A 14,046-nucleotide genomic window follows, 5' to 3' on the forward strand; every position below is an offset into this window, starting at 1 on the left:
GACTTCTGTTAATAGTCCCTCCTTACTCCAGGGATGTGGCCAGGATACAAGGGGTATGCTTCAAAGTAGAAGTGAATGCCTTGGTGATTTTGAAATATACAGTGTTGCTTAGAAGAATCACTTCTAAATTAAATTAACAGATCCCGGCTGCATTCACCCAGGGCCTCCCACACAGAGTAGCCCTTGACATACTGCAAGGTGTCAGGTCAGTGTCTGCCAGTGGGAGGCTGCTTGTGTTTGAAACCACTATTCCTTTGTGGTCTTAGTTACTTTGTCTGTTGAACTTCCATCTGAGGCCTCTAGTTAAACCTCAGTTTTGCCTACACTCACTCTCTCTCTCTTTTTCAATCTGAGATGTCCCTGAGGTCCTCCAAAGCAAATTTTATTTAGACCATGTAGCCTACATACTTTAAGTTGTACCTTCCCAAATGTACCTCTGAAATTTGTTGAGAGCTTTCCAGCCACTTCTGCGTGATTCAGTAAAGGACACTTGGACTTATTTACAGACTGAATACCTCTGGGTTTAAGAAAGGATTTCCACACTCCCTCCTTTCCCTCATGGACTCTGCAGCTCAGTTCAGACACACTCCCCCCATCTCCTCATCCATCATGTTTTCTGGAAATGTCAGTTGGAATGAAGCAAATCTGGTTGCATCTCATTCCACTCCTGTCCCTGCCATCAACTGTCCCCTTAAAAGGTTTTACTAAAGGCCCCTACCGGCTCACTGGAGCTATCTTTGCCTCCCCTCCCCAGGTCATTAAGTGGAGTCTCGGTCCCTGAATGGCCCTGGTTAACTTCTGCCTTGAGGACCGGCGTCAGGAAGACTCCAAGAGGCAGTAAGGAATCCTGTTAGCCTTGATCCACTTGTGCTTGAGTGAATCATGTCTCTTCCTTTCTGGCTTCCCACCAGCCTTTTTCTAGGTCAGAGGGAGAGCTAAGAAACAGAGCCGGAGGTGCCGTCCCCTCACCGCCAGTTCTTAGGTTTTCCCTGATTTGTGCCTTCTTGATGTTTTCTGAAGCTCTTTTTTAAGTGAAATTTAAACTGTGAAGGGGATGAAAAGAAGTCCAACCTTATTTCTTTACCCTATCCTCTCACTTCCTACGAAGTTAAGGATCACAAGATTAAAAAAAAAAAAAAAGCTTAGAAGCTTAAAGGGGATTTACTGGAGCAATCTCTCATACCTATGTTTTATTTTGGTTTTGTGTTTTCCGAGGAGAGGGGTGGTCTCAGCAAAGAAAATGGATTCCTAATCATAGCAGAAAGTATTAAGAAGCCTGTGAGTCACAGTTTTTTGCTTATTATGACAGCCAACAGTTATTTGGTTTTGCAACACCCTCTACCCACATCCCACACCCCCAACCCATTCAGCAAATATATTGAGTACTAGGCATTCTTCCTCTCTTTTTAACACCTCTTTGGGAGGGTGAAATATAACATACAAAAGAGTTCATCAAACAAATTTACAGCTTAACAAAATACTATAAAATAAACACTGTGTAACCATGACCCCAAGGTTATGAATATAGTATGTTCCAGAAGCTTTATTGTTTTGTGTTTAACACTGAGATCTACAATCCACCTGGAGTTGATTTTTGTACATGGGGAAGATAAGGTCAACGTTTATTTTTTCCCATATGAATATGTAGTTATCTCAGCACCACTTATTGAAAAGATTGTCCCTTCATCTGCTGCTCTATTCACTGCTATAAATTCTATGTAAAAATCAACGAATCTGGAAATGCATAAATTTAAAAAAATGAAAGTCCTACATCCTCATCCGCCCTACCCCTGGAGGTGATAATACAAACAATTTGGGATGAAGCTGTTGGTAATTTATTTGCTATGCATACAAACCTGTGTAATTAAACATACATAGAATTTGTTTTTATAAAACTTGTATCAAACCTTTCATACTGACAATGGCTAATTTTACATATTTGGTCATTGTTTTATATTCGTCCCTCTCATCCCTTCTAAGAGTTGACAAGTAACCCATCCTGATGGAGGCACTGCCTGTGTCAAGGCTCTGTGAAATGTCCATTCGAAAAACAACTTCAATGAATTTAAAGTAAATTTGTAGAAGCAGGGAGGAAGGAAAGAATCCACGTGCTGAAGCTAATTTCAGACACCTGATTCTCCCCAGGTGTCCAGGCCTTGCCCTCCCCTTGCTGAGTCAGCTCTTCCCTGGGGAACGTGGCCCACTGGACTCCTGACAATTCTGGGCAAACTTTGCTCTGGTCTGTGGCTACCAGTAAGGGCGAGCAAGAGCACTTTAGGCACAAAGTGAAGACACAACAAGGGGCCAGGGACTCCAGGATAAGCCTTTCTTCTCCAGCATGAGACGAATTTAGGATGATGCTTGCACCTCAGATTTCAAGAATAAAATGTGCTACACGCTCCCAAGGGAACTGGTTGACACAGTGCTAAAAGAACTCTTCTTTGGAGGCAACCTTTAACTTATTTAGTTTTCTAAAGGCTAAAAGTGATTGTGGAGGGCTCCCGAGGAACAGGGGTGATTCAGCAGAGCTCTTTCCTGAGATGCTTATGGGCACACATTACAGTTAACAGTCTCTACACGTGATGGGCCTCTAATGGGGATGGAGATTCACTGCCTCACAGGTAAGACAAACTGAGGCTCCATGCACAGTCCTCTGAAGCCACTTAGAGCTGATTTCATGAGAGTGCTCTTTGTACATCCTCGAGCTCGCCATTTACAGAGAATCGTTGTTTTGAAAAAATTGCTCTGAACATGAACAATTTCCCCCTTATAATGGAAGGTCTCATTTTCAGCCAATCGACTGCATTCTTACTCATGCATTCTCTCTCCTCTTGTTCCTTCTCTCTCAGGCTCTCTGAAGGCCAGAGAGGTAGGCGGCTTATAAAGGGGATGGGTTGGGAGAAGGTAAATTTGGTAAAAGACGATCTGAACTAGACTCTGGATCCAGCCCAGGAGAGCTCATCTCGGCTTGGGCTGCCCCAGTGCAAGGCTGGTCATGCTTATTCACCTACCCAGGGCGAGTGAGCACGGCTCCTGGCTGGCCTAGAAGCGCAGACTGGAACCGGAGGACCATTAGAGTGCTTTTTTCTCAACACTCCTTCCACCAGTCCCATTTGTCTGCACCAATACGTTTTTATTGATAATTTTCTGGAGACAGGGCATAGTTTAGGTGGAGAGGTTTCCGGAAGTCATTCTCCAAGTGTGGTGAGTTTCTCTTCTGGGGGAGGAGAGACTTGCTCCCTTGGTCCCTCCCCATTCTTCACCCTACAGGGGCAGAGAATGCATGGGTAGAGGCTCTGGTAGAACTGACAAATGCTGAGCACACCCTACTCCATCGGCTGGCCTCAGGTAGGAGTAGCCATGACTAGAATGGTCTCACTGAGCCCAAGCTAAAGAAATTAAGGAGAAAAGAGATGGGCATATTTTTTAAGGGACAGCAGAAAGCAGATCTGTTCTAATTCCCAGAGTGTGGCAGAGGAGAAAACAGGACTGAAAAGGCATCAAGAGACATTGAAACTAGGTATCATCATCATCCATTACAAGAGTAATAATGATCATTTAGAAATGCAGTAGGCACTTCATTAGTTATTTTAGCCTCCCAAGGACTTTAGAAGGTGTGTGGTATACTCATTGTGCAGCTAAGGAAACAGCTTGAATCTCATGATACAGCAGAAACAGCGCTGGTCTGGGAGTCGTTTATTGGCTGTATGACTTCGGGCAGGTCACCTGACCTCCCTGGGCCTCTGTATCCAGTTTGGGCCACACCACCTCTAAAGACTTTTTTAGTTCTGACGTAGGCAACTTGACTTGGTAAGGCAAAGAAGCATGAACAAAGATAACCCTTTAAAACACTTAAAACCCATAATCACCATTACCCCATGTGAGGGAACATTTCCCCACTCAAGAAGTAGCCATCACCACTGACCTGCCGGGCTCTGTGTGTGCTCAGTCCTGGGATGCAGAGGTGGACAACAGAGGCCTGTCCTCATGGAGTGGACTTGTGGTGACCTTGACTTGTTGTTGTTCTTTCAAATAGACTTTATTTTTTAGGGAGGTTTTAGATTTATAGAAAAATTGAAGAGCTAGTTCCCAGATACTCTCCCAGCTTCCCCTATTACTAACATCTCATCTTAGTATGGTACATGTATTATAATCAATGAACCAACATGGGTACATTATTATTAACTAAAATCCACAGTTTATTTAGAGCTCCTTAGTTTTTACCTAATATCTTTTTTCTGTTTCAGGATCCCATCTCACATTTGGTCATCATGTCTCCTTAAGCTCCCCTTGGCTGTGACAGTTTTTAGACTCTCTTGTTTTTTATGATCTTAACAGTTTTGGGGCATACTGGTCAAGTATTTTGTAGGACACCCTACTATTGGAATTTGTCTGATTTTATTTTCATGATTTGACTGGGGTTATGGGTTTGGAGGGAGGAGGAGCACAAAACTAAAGTGCCATTGCACTATGGAGGACAGTATGGAGATTGCTTAAAAAACTGAATATAGACTTACCAGATGATCTAGCAATCCCACTCCTGGGCATATATCCAGAGAAAACTATAATTTGAAAAGATACCTGCACCCCAATGTCCACAGCAGCATTATTCACAGTAGCCAAGACATGGAAACAACGTAAATGTCCATCAACAGATGACTGGATAAAGAAGATATAGTATATATGTATATATATATATATATATATATACACACACACACACAGAGACACACAATGGAATATTACTCAGCCATAAAAAATAATGAAATAATGCCATTTGCAGCAACATAGATGGACCTAGAGACCACACAGAGTGAAGTAAGTCAGACAGAGAAAGACAAGTATGATATGTTATCATTTATATGTGGAATCTAAAAAAAAAAAAGATACAAATTGTATTTTACAAACCAAAAACAGACTCATGGACATAGAAAACAAACTATGGTTACCAAAGAGGAATGGGCAGGGAGGAATAAATTAGGGGTTGGGGATTAACAGACACACGTTACTACATATAAAATAAATAAACAACAAGAACCTACTGCATAGCACAGGGAATTATATTCAATTTCTTATAATAACATATAATGGAAAAGAATCTGGAAAGAAAAAAATATATGTATGTATAACTGAATCACTTTGCAGTACACCTAAAACTAACATTGTAAATCGACTACATTTCATTAAAAAAGTTTTTTAAAAAGTTAAGTGCCATTGTCATCACATCAAATTAAAGGGACATACTAGCTCCATGATTTATGACTGTTGATACTGACCTTGACCTGGCTCTGGTAGTGTTTGGCAGCTCTGTCCACTATAAAGTTACTCTTTTCTCCCCTTTTCCATATTGTGCGCTTTGGAAGGAGTCACTCTGCACAGCTCACACTTAAGGAGCGAGGAGTTATATCTCCTTTCTCAGAGGGCAGAGAATCCACGTAAATTATTTAAAATTCTTCTGCAAGATAGATTTGTCTCTTCTCCCCCATTTATTTATTTATTCAATCACTTATCTATATCAGCATGGACTCATGGACATTTACTTTCTACTTTGGGTTAAAAATCAATACTACTTTCTTTTTTGCTCAAAATTTTCCAGACTTTATCCATGGAGTTCTTTTGATTGGTTCCTATGTCCCTTTGACATAGCTCTATCACAGTAGGTTTTTTGTTTGTTTTTGCTTTCTGAGTACCTCCTTACTTTCTGGCAGTACAAGATACTTCAGGCTCATCTTGTATATGTCTTGCAGCAGTCTTGGAATCAGTCATTTCTCCAAAGAGTCCTGGTTCTTTTCACTGAAGAACAGTATTAGGAACCAAGTTCTGGGTGCTAGGTGTACTCATTGCTGATGGGATTTTTTTTAATTGTACTTTTTTTTTCTGATTATAAATACATGCTTATTGTAAGAGATAACTAGAAAATACAGAAATGTATAAAGACAAAAATAATTTAAATATTCCCACTATCCACAAACACAAAACAGTAGACTTTTTGCATTTTGTCTAGAAGAAGATAGAGCTGGCATAATGGATTCGGGAGGATAAAGAGACAACAATTTTTGTTCCACAAAAAGTCGACAGGATGGTGACAAGACAAATTGCCTGGTCAGTCAGCTGCCACAGTAGCACTCAAAGTCTGGAAACATTTCCTGGAATCATAGAACATAAGAACTGCGTGGGACCTTGGAGGTCATCGGGTCAAGCCCCTCACTGTAAAAAGATGGTCACTGCTGGGAGGCAGGGAGGCCATTCTCCAAGTCATGTAGGGACAGTGGCTAAACCAGGCATACCACAAGGTGGTCACAGAGCCTGGCCTGGACTGAGTGCCTGATTTTAAGTTAAGTACATTTTCTTCTATGATTTTTCAGTGCCATAAATATGACTTGGAGTGATATAAGCCAACAATTAAGAGAAATTACTTTGGGGTCAGATACACCTGGATTTGAGTTCTAGTTCCACTAGTGATTGCTGTGTGACCTTGGGCAAAGTACTTAACCTCTCTGGGTCGTAGTTTCTTCATCTGAAATAGTAACAGTAATAGTTACCTGTTTAGTGTTGTCTATGTTCTAGGCACTGTGGCAAAAACTTTTCATGCATTTAACTCATGGACTCTTCACAGCAACTTCACGAGGTAGGTATTACAGTTATTCAGATTTTACAGTTGAGGAAACCAGCACAGAAAAAAATAAAATAATTTGTCAGAGGTCCCATAAGGGGTAAATAGCAGAGCCCTGCTTTAAACCAGATCTATGTTCCTAACCATTACATGAGACCTCCTCTTTTTATCCTAATAGTGAAGATGATTCTTCCTAGCTCAAAGGATCATAGTCAAAAGTAAATGTGAACATCCATGTAAAATACTCAGAACAGCGCCTACCACATGTCACCTTTCAACCCAACACTAGCTGGCATTATTATCACCACTTCTGCTGCTTCGAGTCCCAGTGAGTCTCCCAGTGCGTCTCTCAGTGCTGCACTCAAATCGTTGAAGGGTCCAAAGATTGTAACGCTATGAAGTACGAAGTATGTTAACTGCTTGCAAGGTGGTTTTACTACACTTGTGAAGAAACATGACCACAGGCAAAACCACTTGAGACAGTTAATACTAAAATCATTTGTGAACTCTAGCCATTTGTTACCATTGTTCTGATTACCTGACCTTGCTTCAATCACGGGAGTGGATTCTGAACTGAAACAAAAGTCAGGCCATCGGAATTCACACGGAGGGAGAAGCTGAAAGACCATTGCTCCTGTTTACTCCCCTTAAGCTTTCGAATCTCAGACTTTGTTCAGGCTCTTCCGTTTGAGGTCCAGGTGGGATCATCTTCCCTCCTTCAGAGCTCTGATCAATTTTAAATTTTAGAACTTGTCAATGTGGTCCCATGGCTTCCCTTCGCTGGACCATAACTGATGAGAGTGGAGCCATGGTTTTCAGTCACCTCTACGCCGGCCCCCTACACAAGGCTTGCCGCTTTTAGAAGGCATAATGCAGAAAGCAGCAAGATTTAGAGTCATAAGATTTAAGTGCTTCTCTAAGCCAAGTACAAGTGGATAAGTCACTTAAAATGTGAATCTTTCCTTGTCCATAAAATGCAGGAAATCGTACCTGCTTTACAGAATTTCGTGAAATATGCGTAAGAGAATGTCGATGTGTGAACAGCTTCTGCGTTATAGTTTGTTGCTACAATTTGTGCATCAGGGTAAACTTGAAGGAGATACAGCTGGCCACGTTAGCCAGGAGGCACCGGGTATGAGGAAACCTCCAGACCATAGAGTTCAGTTCCTAGATGGGCCTCCCATTCGTCACTTCCGCTCGCCAGCCTAAAACCGCTCCTGCGCAGTGTATCTCTTCCTCTCTGGGCTTGGACTTGTTTGTTCCGACATGGTGAGTATCGGCCCCTTGGAGGCCTGGATATCTATCCGCCTTCATCTGCCTTTTTCTTGTATTTTCCGCGCTAACTCGCCTCTGCTCGCCCGCTCTGTGCCGTGCCCCAGGCCTCCGTGCTCTCGCGGCTTCTCTCGGACGCAAACTGGAGCGAGGGGCGGGAGCGGCTTGACGGGAGCTGGGGCATCCGGCGGGGTTAACGGGGTGCCCTCGGCGCACCGGGCCCAGTGTGGGGCTTCTTTTTACCGGGTTGGTGTAGGGGAAGCTAGGTGACAGTCTGGGGCTGGGAGTGTGGAAGAATGGGGTAGGGAGGCGCCTGGATTGGGCGGAGGGCAAGGCCTCAAGGCCTCTGTTCCTGGGACCTAATATCTCTCTCAACTCTTTTAACAGGCCAAACGCACCAAGAAGGTCGGAATCGTCGGTAAATACGGGACCCGTTATGGTGCCTCCCTCCGGAAAATGGTGAAGAAAATTGAAATCAGCCAGCACGCCAAGTACACTTGCTCCTTCTGTGGCAAAGTAAGATAGTCTCTGGGCCGGGGAGTTGGAGGCGCGGAGGGGAGGTTTCCTTCCCAAGTGAGGAAGGGACGTTTATAGTTTGCTGGTTCTAAGTCGTCGAGCGGTTAGAATTGCACATACCATTGGCTGTCGGTTTTGTCTTCTGGTGTTGCTAGAGTTTTTTGTTTAGTTTTTTTGTTTGTTTGTTTACTGTGTGCATTATAGCTATCTTTTGGGCGGGGGGGCTCGTCTTTCACATCGTGACAGTGTCACCATGGTGAATGCAAATTTTCCACCAGGGAACTTAAAATTAGAAAAATGAACTACATATTTCATAAAATACACCAGCTTTAGTTTTCTAGTGTAATTTAGACTCCTGGGTGTTTATAATAGGAAAGGCTTTTCTTCGGTTCATGGGGAAAATGATTGTATTTTACAGACCAAGATGAAGAGACGAGCCGTGGGCATCTGGCACTGTGGTTCCTGCATGAAAACGGTAGCTGGTGGTGCCTGGACCTACAAGTGAGTCCGTTTCTTTATGGTATTTGGAAGTGTGTGGACCACGTCAGAAATCCAGGTGTAATGCTGGTTGGGCTAGTTTTAACTCTTAAAAGACTGAGGAAGTAAAGATGCTTCTTTTTTTTTCAAGACTCTTTGAGCGTTAGAGTCTATTTTCAGTTATTCAGTAGAAACAAAACTACTGAAATAAAACTACAGACTCTTGTTGACATTGTTTTAGGATTTTAAAGAGTCATTAGTGTTATTACTGTGTATGGTGCAGGTCCGGTAGTTGGGCAGACTACTGAATACTTGGATGGCAGGCTGTTTTTACAAAAATTAAGAGGTCTTTTAGCTTACTACTGTGTATGTATTGAGGCCATCTAGGCCACCACAGCTTTGCCATTATAAACAGTATTGGTTGGACTTCTTCAGTTTTGTGACTGATGAGGGCCAGGTGATATTGCTGAGATTTCCCTCTATGCTGGTTATTGCTCGTGTGGACTTTTAAGTTTATCCATTTCTGGAAATTCAAGCCACGCCTGAGGGCCTCTATTCTTGGAATTCATTGCTGACCCTGAAGGCTGACGTGTTTTCTCTCGAGCCAGTGTATAGACTTGTGCTGTCCAATACCCTAGTCATTTACGTACAGTAAAGTTGATACAGCTAGTGTAGTTGAAATTGTTAGATTTTTTTTAAATTTAAAATTGAAGGAGTGTAAAATACTGGAAAATGTTGAAATGATAATGTGTTGATATGTATTATATATGTATGCATTCTGTGGGGGTTTTATGAGGGAAAACGGAGTGGGGTATTCATTGGTGGTTATGGTAAAATGAATTAGCATTCATGTTTAGAGGGGTGGGATGGATATGTGGTTTTTAGGTACAGTTCCTGAATGTTGTAAAACGTTTTGTTATTTTCAGTGTGCTGTATGTAGTCTGCTCTACTGCTTTAGACACTGTTTTCTTGATACTCTCATTGTACCATTGTATAATTTGTTTTTTCTGACATTCTGTCCATTTCCTTTTAATGAGTTTAGTTGGCCTCTTGCAACCATTTCTTCCTGTTAATTTCATGCTCTGATAGTTGAGAAATCAGATGCATGAGATCCTGAAGTCACAACTGTAATGGATGCCACCATCATCAAGATTGTAATGTAAAAATGAGGCCGATTTCTCATTTGCCATTTCACATGTTAACCTAGTTAATTATGTTGGAACCAAATTTGTTTCTCCTTACAGCACCACTTCTGCCGTCACAGTAAAGTCTGCCATCAGAAGACTGAAGGAATTGAAGGACCAGTAGAAGCACCACCATTTGAAACATTGCTAGCCTATAATAAATGGGTTAATTTATGTAACAAAATTACTTTGGGTTGTTGTTACTTTTATTAGATGTTCTTAATTGCATTACATTAATTTTGCTTTCTAAAAAACTACTTGATATTAAAATCCTTCTAATTTTTGTTGGAAAAGCATTCTGAGATGTTAAAATCCAGTTCTGTGTGTTTTTTTAGTAGTCAAATGATACATGATAAAAGAATATGAGCCTCATTGACTTCTTTGAGATACAGTGGTTCAAATTGTGAAAACTTATTTTAAAATCAGTTGATACTTTTTTTTTAATATTCTAAAGGTAGGATGACATATATTGCCTATTAACTTGGTGTTTTGTCTCACCACATGTTAACTTTTTGTAGAGATGTTTGACACAGGTTTTCAGAACTTCCCAGGTGAATGGCTAGGACTTTGCATCAGCATTCAGAAATGAGTAAGCTTCAGGTGGCTGTGGTTAAGAATTACCAACTCAGCCAAATTGCCTAGATAGTTGTGTGGTCTAAGTTACTTAACCTTTCTGTTTTAGTTGGATGAGCAATGCCTGATAGTAGAATGGAGAGTATGATGGGAGCTGGGATTACTAACTTGGGAGTCTTATTTGAAGGCTTTTGTGTAACTTTTCTTAGGAATCGGGATGTGATTTCTGTAGGCAATAGAGAATCATCAGAATTTTGTAAGCAGTGAGGTAATGTTGAGCCTGAATATTCTAAGCTTTTAATGTTCCATTTAATCCCTCAACTTTAGGGATTTCAATCCATGTATTCTTGGCTCCAGAGCTGATATTACTAGGCATACTTGTTTTTTATGGTAGTTGAAGGGGGTGGATGGAGGACATAGAGACAAACTGGGAGGTTGTCAAAATAGTAGTTTTGTGGCTAAGAAAATAGTGGCTTTTCCAAGGCTACAGAAGGCAGCTGGTGGGGGTAAGGCTGAAAATTCGGTTTCTGACTGGTAGCCCGTGTTTTTCTCACTGTGCTAGGCTGCTTATTTTTTATGGGTTCAGGAATGTTCCTTCTTAAATCTTCATAGATTAAAGATCCCAACTTTGTGGCTTGTTTTTACAGTGGTTTTCTGAACCTTTGATTTAAGTTGTTTAATTGACTACATCAGGATATAAAGATGAAAAAGGCATGTGTTCCTCACCAGACTAAGTTTATAGGCCATCTTGTATTCTCAATACCATTTGCATATGTATACAGGTATCCAGAAAGCCAAAACAGGAACACATCTAATTCCAGGTTTTGTTTAGCGGGTGGAAATGAGGGATGGGGATACTTGAGCTTTGTTTTAAAGGATTATCAGGGAGAGATGAGGACTAGAAACTGAGTTTTGGAACCAAAAGCTGGGGCTGAGAAGGAACTTTGGGAGGACTCAATTAAGATAGAGTATTTCAGCAGTTTTGAAGCTAGCAACCGGAACTAAGCAGTCTGTATAAAGTTAAAAAAAATTCACAGTTAACTATTATCCTTTGGAATACCAAAAGCCATTTTGTTGTTGATAGCATTTGGGGCCAAAATTCAACAGCAGGAAAGGGAAATTTTGATTATATGTTTTGGGATGTATCAGTCAAAATAAATTCAGGGGCAAGTTAATGTCATGCCAGTCAGCCCTGTGGGCCAGGACCCTTGAGAGGAGTGTCCAGAGAGTGGGTGGTATGGCTGACACCAAAGACCTACAGGTATTTTTTTGTGGATCCAGCTAGTGAAGAAGGGGGTTGAGGATAGAGACCATTCATTAAAACAAGTGCATTGACCAGTTCCTAAAATAAGGACAACATATGATTGATCACCACTCTTGGAGCTCACTAGCAGGGGTGAAACAACACGCCTCATTAAACTATGTTATAGAAGTGTTCCAAAGTAATTACATAAGGCAATTCCAATCAAAATGCTAATTTTTCTTTCCCTAGAACTCTGCAAAATGTTCCTAAAATTTATTTGGAAACAATGGACTTAGGACATGAGGAAGAAAGTTTAGCACAGTAGTTCAAAATAAGGATTCTAGAGTCAGAAGTAGGAGTCTGAATTTCTTATTAGCTAGTAAGTCTGAACAAGTTTATTCTTTTTCTGAATTTCAGTTTCCTCATCTGTAAAAAGGGTATAAAAGTTTTTTTCCTCAGACGAATTAGGCCTCAGAACATTCACTAATGGTGTGGATCTTGAGAGGGAAAGATACTAAGTTTGGATATGGTGGTGCTGTAATTCAGTAGAAAAGGAGGTGGAATTGGGAGGGAAACTGCCTGTGGCAAAAGGATGAAGTATGATGGGGAAGAAGGAGAGATGGGAGGTTCAGGCTGAGGAAGCATTTTTTTGTAGGGTATATTTTTGATCCAAAAGGAATGAGGAGCTAAGGCAAGATTTTTTGACAATAGGAAGCCAGCATCATGACATGTTGATCTCACAGAAGATCATTATATACTTATATACATTATATACTGTGATAACATGACTGGGTGAGGTAAGGGGGTTTTGTGAATCTTACATGCCTTTGACGTGCATACAGTGGTATAGGTCACCTTGCCTGTCTAAAGCAACAGACAAGTTTCCTCACCTTAAACCGTCTCTAAGAAAGGGGCATAATGTTTGTTGTATCTGTTTGGATTTTGGAGGCAAAACATCACATTTAGGTGTGCTTCTCTGTCTCATTTACTGAGTAACCTGTAAGGCAGGCAGTTTTGAGTGGAGACTAGGGAAAGGACTGTGAAGGGGTCCAAGTCATAGTCCACGTTACTCTGCTGTTCTGTCTATGACCTAGAAAATCGCAATAAATGGGAGCATTCCTGGTAGAGGTGTTCTGTAATGCTCCAAAAGGAGAATGGTGTGCTAGGGGTTTGGAGTTAGAGACTTTTTTTTTTTTTTTAAACATCTATTAACCATTTGAAAAGTAGCTCCTGTTTGCTGTTGGTAGAATGCCTGAACATAGAACATGAGAGTTTATGTGTCAGAAACTGCTGGTTGTAAACTTTGCTACCTGGCCTATAAAATCAGGTGTGTACAGTAGCCTCCATTCTACAATGGAATGTTCAGTTTGCTAGGTAATGGAGACTAAGTGGCAGAGTGTCTTGGGTCACAACTTAAACCTGCTCCAGGGTCTTAGATTTAACCAGCTGGCTAATCCAGAGATTAGCTGGCTGAGAGAGTTGAAAAGAATAAGAATCAAAAATTGGTGACAAGATGTTGCAGGGATAAATACCCAGGCAATTTTCAGGATGAGTACAGAGTTGATATTTGTATCCCATGTAAATGCCTACCAGAAAGCACCCACTATGGATATTGTTCTTGCTAGTCAGATGAATAAGATGACCCATTCTGTGGGTGCCTGCTGTTTTCCCCAGCCACTGCCTTGGCACTTGAGCAAAGCAGTCATAGTGGAGATGGAGCCTGTGTATGAGCTCAAAAAAAGGGACCTCCCCTTACCAAGGATGACCTAGCTGTTTACTCTGCTGAGTAGCAAACTGCAACAGGAGAGGCCAATGGTGAGCTAATGTGACACCATTCCCTAGGGGTGCCGTTAAGCCTAGGGATGACATTGCATGCCTTTCATCATGCAAAGGACAGCAGTTTGTCTTACAGATAGATGTGTTATGGGTGTAGATTTGTCTTGCCTACAGTGATGTCTGCCAGTATCAGTGTTCATGGACTTAGAGAACACCTTATTCATCATTGATACCCCATACAGTATAGTCTCTTACTGAAGAAAGTGAAGGAATTGCAGAACTTGGCTCATCCTCATGGAAATCATTGGTTTTACCATCTGCCCCATTGTCCAGATCAGCTTGCTTGATAGACTTGATGGTTTGCCAAAGGCTCAGTAACAGGACTAGCTTGG

General features: G+C 41.4%; 1 protein-coding gene across 1 annotated transcript; it reads left to right on the forward strand.

The window, feature by feature from the left end:
* Positions 1-7,814: 7,814 nt before the first annotated feature.
* Positions 7,815-10,249, forward strand: RPL37A (ribosomal protein L37a). The gene is made up of 4 exons (XM_010979698.3): positions 7,815-7,882; positions 8,273-8,401; positions 8,820-8,902; positions 10,123-10,249. Exons 1-4 carry the CDS (start codon positions 7,880-7,882, stop codon positions 10,184-10,186), a joined length of 279 nt encoding a protein of 92 aa, XP_010978000.1. The 5' UTR covers positions 7,815-7,879; the 3' UTR covers positions 10,187-10,249.
* The last annotated feature ends 3,797 nt before the right edge of the window (positions 10,250-14,046 follow it).

This window comes from Camelus dromedarius, chromosome 4, assembly GCF_036321535.1.
Source record: "Camelus dromedarius isolate mCamDro1 chromosome 4, mCamDro1.pat, whole genome shotgun sequence".
Lineage (NCBI taxonomy): Eukaryota > Metazoa > Chordata > Mammalia > Artiodactyla > Camelidae > Camelus > Camelus dromedarius.